Raw genomic sequence first — 9,350 nt, 5'->3', positions numbered from 1 at the left:
TCTGTCAGAGGTTTCATCTCTGCTGCGCGATAGCAGATCCTCATCTCAGAGAGCCGTTACAGCCTCAACATCAAAAGCCTTACCGCAACACGATTTCCATGATCTTTGTTTTTTGTATTCAGTATTACGGAATAAACGGGAACAATAAAATGTCAAAGCACACGGGTCATGCCATTTTATCTGGGAAAATAGTCTGCTGATGCTTAACGCCAACTGCAAGCACTCTAGAGGGGATAAAAAAAGCTTTAGAGATAGGAATAAACTGTGGTAGAAATGTTTGTTACAAACACAGACAGATACAAGCTCGTCATGTTTTTCAGCAGACTCTTGGCTTGGAATGAGCTTCTCTAATTGAAGAAGTCATGTAAAAAAAATCCAACAAACAAGTTAAAACCCAATAGCCATGTTTTTCTTGATGGTTTTCCCAAATATATTGCAACTACTTGGTTGCAACTAATGGGTATCCAAAATAAATCAATTTTAAAAAATATCCTGAAAAGAATGTGTCAAATCCTAGTGAGGTCATTTCAATCACAGACATACTCAGTGACCCTAAGACCATGTTCATTCAAAATAGTTGTACCTGGTATGAAAGAAAGATATTTTATTTATAAAAAAACATGTTCTGTTAATCGTTCACCTTTCAGCATTTATCCTTTGTCAAACTGTGGGTCAGCCTGTTGCCATGGTTACAAAGTGAGATGCTGAGGAAGGAGCTGGACACAGAAAACAATGTCACATCCACTTCCTTATTTTATTGCAGACTGAAACTTTTTCGCTTCTCTGTGTTGCTCCGGCAACTTATCACTGTCATCATCCCAAACTGCTGCAGATAAATTACTTTGATCTGAGACCATCTGCCGTGCAGAAGAAAATGTCTGAGAGGAATTGAGACAATAAATGAGAGGAAAACTAACCTGTACAGGAGAAACTGTAAAATAAAACCAAAAATACAGAAACTATTTGATGCATTGCAGCCTCTGGAGCTTCAAAGAAGAGCTGATTGGTTGACCTTGGGGAACCTGGATGGGGAAAGCTCTGACCCCACTGAGGACGCCACTCTGCAGGTTCTTCTTTTTTTTACACTTTGAACTCAGAAAGTCATTCCCTTTTAACCCAGAACATCTGACAAAATGAGACCTGGAAGAGTCTTTGAAGAGCTCTGGGATTCTTCCTGCTTCCTTATTAAAATATATAATGTGAACTTTAAAGCCAATCTGAGCCGCAACGCTTTACTTTGCTGGATCACACCTGAAAATTTGTCGGCGCTGATGCTTAAGTGAAAGGAGGGCATGATGTTCTTTCTGGCAGCATAAAAAAAATTATAATTCTCTTCTTTTCTCTGGGGAACTGTGGCGTCCTTTTGTGGCCCTTCAAAAGTCTGGGAGGTTGTGTGGCAGCCAGTCAATCACAAAGGTGTTCCTTTTAATGACTGAAGCGTTTGAAGACCGAAAATTCTTTGAACCAAAAAGAATGAAGCTGTCTTCAGTCAGCACAGGCCAAATGACATCCAGAAAGCTGCAGCCAACAGAATGTGTGATTTATTCATTCAAAAAGACATTATTCTCATAATAAAGCTGCAATATACTAAAAAAAAGTGCAGCAAATATTTTTTTATTTAGAATGTCACAGTTCTCAATGTTGCAAAATTGAGCCCAGAGTAATATTAACCATGAATATAAAAACCTTACTGCCCTCTATGGACAAACACTCAGAATGCTCTATCCATTTTCCATCATTACAGTATTTTCTGGACTCTAAGTCACAAGAGCCAAAAAACGTCTAATAGAGTGAATCGCTGTGAATGATTTTTTTGTGAGTTTCCATTTAAAAGTTTATTAAAATAAAAGCTTATTTAATTGTATCGATATTTTTTGTATTTTTTGTTTATATTGTATTAAAAGTATTTATATTATATTAGCTGCTGGAAGTTTTAATGTTGAGCAAAGCGAGTCTTTGGTGATTATAAATTAAAAACATCTAAATTTCAGTTGGAATTCTAAATTATACAATTTCAAAAGAAAAAATTTAATCCCAAAAATTAAAATTAAAACATTTTGATATGCTTTGGGTCAAATTGCCCCATTTTGACATTTAAGTTTTATTTTAAAAATACATTGAAAGTACTCTTGGCTGGTTTAGTGTGATAATACAAATAAAAAGGGTTCAATTTCTCTATTTGTAATTAAAATAAACAATGCTGTACGATATTTATTTCACCTCACTAAACTAGGAACTTTAATTTGTATTTAGTTTATTGTGGAAAAATTGCTCATGTTCTTTAACCCTTGGATATAAAAGTAGGGGTCAAAAGTGACCCCATGAGTTGTTTTTCTTTTCAATCTTAGAAAAATAAAAACATTTATATTAACATGTTCCAGATATTCCTCATAAAACATGTTTGTTACAAAATACACTTAAAGAAATTGCAACTTTTGTATAAGTGGGGTCAAAGTGACCCCAGAGCATTTCCTATAGTATCTGAAACTGTGGGAACTTGCCTGGAACAGGTAAACGTGTTTATGAGATCTGAAAAAAGCGTCAAAAAGAAGAGGTACATGTGTGTGATGTTATGGTCCCTGGTATGTTCTGTTCGTCCTCCATAATCACAATAAGACACCAAAGATTTGGACATTTTTTGATACATGGCTGATTGTTTTGTGACACAATGAGGATAAATGTTGATCAAAACATAATAAAAATCACAATTTTAACTAAACTTACAATCAATACATTTTTTAACTTTATGGCAAAAATGTTTTGATTCTGATTGGGGTCAGATGTGACCCTACTTGTGAAAAAGTGGAATGTCAAACATCCAAAGGTTAATGTGTTGCTTGGGAGTTTTTTCATTCAATTCCATTTTTTGTAACTTTGATTCCTAGAAACTTTATATAAGGACAATTATCCTATTATTATACCCAGATGGATAAAAGCTGAGAAGAAATTTGATTTTTTATTTGTTTGCACATAACATTAAACTGAAAAACACTTTGAAAAAGTGTTTTAAAAATCTCAGCCCTTACAGATGCATATTTTTATTAATGAAATCCCCAAATTAGGGATTTTTTCACAGTGACAAAAAGAAAAAGGAAGAAGTTTGGACAACGCTTTTATTTTGTAAGGAGACAATATAACACCCTGGACAACGAGAGTATCTTTGATGCTTTTGGTTTCTATGTACATGTAGTTTCTTCACATTCATTCATTCATCCATCAACACCAAACTGCACTTACTGACATAGTTTATGGTTACATTAAAAATAAAAAAAGCTAAAAACATTTCAGAAAAGTTAACCTACACATTCCTAGATTCAGGAAAAGTGAGGGATATGTGAACTGATCGAGTCAACATGGAAGCAGAGACAGAAAGGACAGTGGCATCAGCTTTTGTCAGGAACGGTGTGCAAAACAAGCGCATCCACGTCTTTAACTAAAGTGCAATTATTGATCATATCACTTGAATTTGCTATAAAAGAGGAATGTCAGAGGATTTAGTGACAGAAAAGCACTTTTCTCCTCAGTGCAACAATAAAAGCACATTCTTTGCAATCTTTTTGTTTTTCCAAACTCAAACTTTTTAAAAAAAGGTGTTTTAATCAGGAGTGCCAAAAATAAAGAATAAATCAATTCAAAGTTTTCGATTAATGCTTAGATTTTTAAAAATGCGCTGTTTGTTTTTAAAGCCAACACAAGCAGGACATTTTTATGAGGACATAAAAAAGCAGCGATAGGCCGGTGAAAAACTGCAGGTTTTAGTAAACGAAACAGCAAGAAACACGTTAAAGTTTGGTGGTTAAAAGTCAGAACAGTCAGAAAATCTGCAGGACTTTCCAGTAACATCTCAAACATAATCCGAAGTAATCCTGTGTTGAAGAGTAACTTTCACAAAAGCTGAAGTAATCAGAGATAGGTGCAGCTTGTGGCGTAGTGTGGGTCTTAAAGTGTGCATCAGTGTTAATAAACAGACATTTTTTGTGTTGCTTTCACACTCTTCAGAAACACTAATGACTAAACTTCTGCTCTTTTTAAAGTTTGTCTTTAAAAACTCCCTGCTGTCGACATTTTCTCACAGCACCTTTGTTTTGGTTTAGAGATCACTTCATCTGACAAATGCAGGTATTTTCACAATAAAATATTGCAAAGATAAAATCTGACCCTTCATACGAAGCTTTCTGAAGCACTTCCAGTCTCTACAGCACAGGTTACAACATAAACACAAGCTACGAGGAAAAGAAAGCGCCTGTTTAGCAAGTTAAACGAGTGTAACTCCACATGATTAAAGTCAGCGGACTTCTTTTTTTTTCTTCTTGTTTTTCCCTCCAATCTTTGTCACAAAGTGTCTGGATCAGCTCCTGCTAAAATCCCTCAAAGTCCTCGGTAAGTCTATAAAATCTTCAGAAATCGCTGAGGATGCTGATGTCTGCAAACTCCTGACGGTATCTGTAGGAGTACAAAGCCAGGAGGAAAGACCACTTTAGGGTCAGGAAGCTCCACACGCAGGACAGGTAAAGGCTCTTGGGGTCGCTGAGAGCTGTGGAGGAAAACAAACAACTTTTAGGTTTATGACTTTTAGTTGGTCTAAATCAGGGGGGTCAAACTCAATGGAACAAGGGACCAAAATCCAAAACACACCTTAGGTCGTGGGCCAAACAGGGTAAATATTTATTGAACACTCTAAAACTACAACTTTAAAAACGCAACTTTTTAACATGAATATGAACTACATATACAGCTTTACCCGTGATAATGCTAGTGTGAATGCTGTAAGCTGAATGTGGCCGCTGAAGATGCTAGTGCTGATAGCTGAAGATGCTGAAGCTAAAACCACTGAAAGCTGAACCCGCTAAAGCTGATAGCTGAAACCAATGAAGCTGATAGCTGAAACCACTGAAAGCTGAAACCACTGAAGCTGATAGCTGAAACCAATGAAGCTGATAGCTGAAACCAATGAAAGCTGAACCCGCTGATAGCTGAAACCACTGATAGCTGAACCCGCTGATAGCTGAACCCGCTGATAGCTGAAACCAATGAAGCCGAAACCACTGAAAGCTGAAACCACAGAAGGTGATAGCTGAAACCACTGAAAGCTGAAACCACTGAAGCGGATAGCTGAAACCACTGAAAGCTGAAAACAACGAAAGCTGATAGCTGAAACCAATGAAGCTGATAGTTGAAACCACGGAAAGCTGAACCCGCTGAAGCCGATAGCTGAAACCAATGAAGCTGATAGCTGAAACCCGCTGATAGCTGAAACCACTGAAAGCTGAAACCGCTGAAGCTGATGGCTGAAACCACTGAAAGCTGAAACCACTGAAAGCTGAAACCGCTGAAGCTGATAGCTGAAACCACTGAAAGCTGAAACCGCTGAAGCTGATGGCTGAAACCGATGGCTGAAACCACTGAAGCTGATAACTGAAACCGCTAAAAGCTGAAACCGCTGAAGCTTATAGCCAGCTAAAACATTAGCAAAATGCAAAATTACCTGAAAAAACTTTTATATATAAAAAAAAAACCTAGGTTAGCCAAAACAGCTGGCATGTAGCAGAGAAAAATAGCTAAACTTCAAAATATCCTATAAAACTAAAAAAAAAGCCTAAAATTAGCTGAAAACTGCTAGCATGTAGCTGAAATATTAGCCAAACTCCAAAACAACCTGAAAAATCTTGGCAAATGCCAAAATAGTCCAAAAAGTTAGCAGAATGCCAATTTTAAAACGTTAAAATTGTAACTTTTTTGGCATAATTATGAATAATAAAAAGGCGGGAATATTACTGCAGAATAAATCAACTTAAACCTTAAACAACTTCAATATTTTACTCTCCATGAAAATATATTTTGTCAAAATTATAGAAGTTAGAAATAAGCTCAAAATCACAACGGGCCATTAATAACAATAAAATAAAAATATCTGGAGGGCCGGATAGAATTAGACAGAGGGCCGGTTTCGGCCCCCGGGCCTTGACTTTGACACATGTGCTCTAAATCAATTGACAGGAAGTCTTACACTGCTTTTCTTTGATCGCCAGACTTAGAAACGTGAAGAAAGCGGCAACAGCCAGAGTGGAGAAGGTCACCCCGACGCAGATGAAGAACCGCAGACCTTTGAGCCAGGTGCGCCAGTAGTCCTGAACGTACATGATGTGTGTGACGAGAGCCCAGAGAGCCAGCACTCCTGTCAGAAAGGAAGACACATTATAGGGGAAATCATTCAGAAAAGCAAGAATTTTAGAGACTCAAAAGGAAACATGGAAACTTTAAACAGCAGGCTGATCAAAATTTCTGATTCACTTCTAAAAATCAAAATAAGATTCTCTTTTGTTGATTTCCACCTACATACTTTATCTAAGGAGACCCGCTCAGGAACTGTGGAGACAAATGAACTCTGATTGTCAATGTTTGAGTTCTTGCAACACAGATATACTCCTCAGTCAGCAAATATCAACCTAGTATAATGCCGACACACAAAAAAACATGTCTGTCCAAAAAGTATTTTCAAAGTACAGTAAATGTAATGACAGTTGGCCACGGTTAGACTAACTCAGTGGCTTGCAACCCTAAACATTTAAAGAGCCATTTGGATCATTTTCTCACTGATGACGACCCAGTAGGAGCCCAAAAGTCTCACTTTACAAAAATAAGACATTTATGTTACTATTATGATCAATCTAAATGAAGTTTTTAGTAGAAGACATACAGATCAAGAGAAAATTGACTTTTGTTTTTCAAAATACAAAATAGTTTTGAATTTTTGACAGAAGTTCACATGACTTTCTTTCAAAATAAAAGACACCCTGTGTCATGTACTGTCATTTCAATAATATAGTAATAGGTAGTGTAAAGTCAACAGTGATTTAAAAAAACAATTTGAGGGACATCTTTTGCAGGAATTGGTCAAATTAAGTAACAGACATGAAATCAAAGCTTATTAAATGACATGCTGCATTTTTAAAACCATAGGGTGCACCTAATTTTTTTTTTTTTTTATTCCCCAAAAAACTGACAATCTGCTTTATAATTTGATGTGCCTTAATTCTGGTTGTACTTACTGACCTTATTCTGAACTCTTAAAATATTTTAGTTTGACTTTGACTTGACCGTGTAAAGTTTTAGATAGTTTACTTTTTTTAAACTTTACTACTTACTTAACAGCTACCTTTTGACATTTGAAAGTTTTTATTTATTTATTTTTTATAACCAGAGAGCCACAATGGAGAGGTAAAAGAGTCACATGTGGCTCTGGAGCCTCAGGTTGCAGACCCCTGATTTAGCTAAAGAAATAAATATATATGAAGGGGGGGAGGCTCTAGCAAATAAAACATAAATAAATAAATAAATACATCTACCAAAAAATGTAAAATAAAATTAAAAATAAAAGAAAAAACATTGATGGACAGACGGACATAAGAAGAAAAAACCTCCCTGTTGCTGAGAGTTCTCTGTTTACTTGCTCTCTTGCGCTGAGAAAAAAAATCCAAATATTTAAGAAAAATATAGTAAAACTCCACAAAAAAGAAAACCATAAAAAGTAAAGTAAAAGACAACAAAATCTAATGATGGACGGATACAAAAAGAAAAAGCCGCCCTCCCTGTTGCTGAGAGCTCTCTGTTTACACTTTCTCCTGCTAGCGTTAAGGGAAACATTTTAAAGATCCAAAATCTAAATTACAATGGTACAACAGAGAATTACTAATATTAAAATGTTTTTTTTTTTTTTTTTTTCTTGTAAATGTATCAATTTAAATCTTGTAAATTTACCACTTAAAATATCCAGGAAAATCAAAAAACAAATACATAAAATTGTCCTGCTCGTGCCTGTCCCTAGCCCGGTAAATGCAGAAGGTAGTGTCAGGAACAGCTTTCAACACAAAACTTATAAGATACAAATACATTAATCAATGAACAGATACAATGATGGTTTTCTTTGCATTTCATGGACTCGGAGGGAAATAGACACCTCAAACTCTCAGTACATCTTCTACCTGCATGCCACAATGATTATGGCTAAATCCTGAATAGCATTAAAAAAATATGTGATCAAGAAAATATGCTTATTTTAAATTGTTTTCCTCTATGAAAACTTTTTTTTGTATAAAGCATGTCAAATTAATAAACTAAGGCCAAAACGAGGCCAACAATTTCTTTGTTTTGAAGTGTACTTATGGTAATTCACAAAAAAAAAATTGAAAGGGGAAAAAACGTCTTATATATTTGACAGCTAGCTAGCACGTGACGGATCAGAGACGTATATTTTTTAGAAGAAAAGTCTCAATTTTAAGGACTGTATCAGATAAAGAAGCTAACATTTTAGTATTTCTAGCAGGTGTGTGTCAGAATCACAAAGGGTGTAACGAACTTTTTTCATACCAAAAGCTAAATTAAAAATCTAAATTTCCAGTAAATGTGTTTCGGCCGTACCTGAGAGGCCTCCCATGGCCGCCGTCCAAGGCTGTTTATAGGCGATATTCCAGACCAAAAACGCCGACAGCCCGACCAGAGTGCCGAAGGTCGCATATGCTATGCTAATATATGTCCTATTGAATGCCATCGTGAATAGAGACTAAGTCTATCCGAAACAGTAACGTCGTTTTTAGGATAAAAGCTCCTTTTTCACCGCTTTTAAAATGTTTGTTAGCCTTGCATCAACAGCTTACCACCACCACCGCATTATGTAATATCCGACACGAACACAACAGAGGAATTTCGACAGAATGCTCGGAGGAAAACGACGCTGCCGCTGCAACGAAGGGAGCTTTAGCGGCTAATAACAGACACCTTCTATTATGTAAATAAAAACCAAGTGATTTTACATGGCAGACTGAAAAACAAGGCCAAAATCCCCGAAAAAACCTATTCTATTTATCCGACATGGAACGTTAAGATCACTCACTATGTGTGAGAAAACACAATCCAAGATGAACGCCGTGTCAAACACTTCACCTATATTTTTTTTCTTAATTTGTTCAACTATATGTGGTGTAAAATGTGTGTTATTATTTTTTAAACTTTTAAACATATCAGAGTTTTAATATTTGCAACTATTAGATATGAGATAACAACACAAATAATTTGTGCTTCAGAGTTGTACATCTCTTCATGTAAGGATCTTTGTTTAAAAAAAACTCCCAACTTTTCGATATGCTTCCCCTAGTGGAAGAAATGGAAACTGCAACTCCATCCACATTGTGATCCAAAACTTGAACAGACATGAGGATGCAAGCAATAAAAATAATGAAAATAAATACATTTAAGTAAATACAAAATGTTATCTATTAAACTTATATCACATGCAAATGAATACTTAATGAAAAAAGGTTTCCTCTGTTTTTTTTTTTTTGGGGGGGGGGGGG

General features: G+C 35.8%; 1 protein-coding gene across 1 annotated transcript; it reads right to left on the bottom strand.

The window, feature by feature from the left end:
- Positions 1 to 3,095: 3,095 nt before the first annotated feature.
- slc48a1a (solute carrier family 48 member 1a) lies at positions 3,096 to 8,886 on the bottom strand. Its single transcript, XM_024293873.1, has 3 exons — positions 8,419 to 8,886; positions 6,008 to 6,175; positions 3,096 to 4,534 (listed from the first exon to the last, which is right to left on the bottom strand). The coding sequence occupies exons 1-3, from the start codon at positions 8,546 to 8,548 to the stop codon at positions 4,398 to 4,400; spliced, it is 435 nt and encodes a 144-aa protein (XP_024149641.1). The 5' UTR covers positions 8,549 to 8,886; the 3' UTR covers positions 3,096 to 4,397.
- Positions 8,887 to 9,350: the final 464 nt, after the last annotated feature.

The sequence above is a fragment of the Oryzias melastigma genome, linkage group LG7 (genome assembly GCF_002922805.2).
Source record: "Oryzias melastigma strain HK-1 linkage group LG7, ASM292280v2, whole genome shotgun sequence".
Classification (NCBI taxonomy): domain Eukaryota; kingdom Metazoa; phylum Chordata; class Actinopteri; order Beloniformes; family Adrianichthyidae; genus Oryzias; species Oryzias melastigma.
Note: the sequence above shows the minus strand (reverse complement) of the source record. Positions and strands in the feature narration are given on the sequence as shown.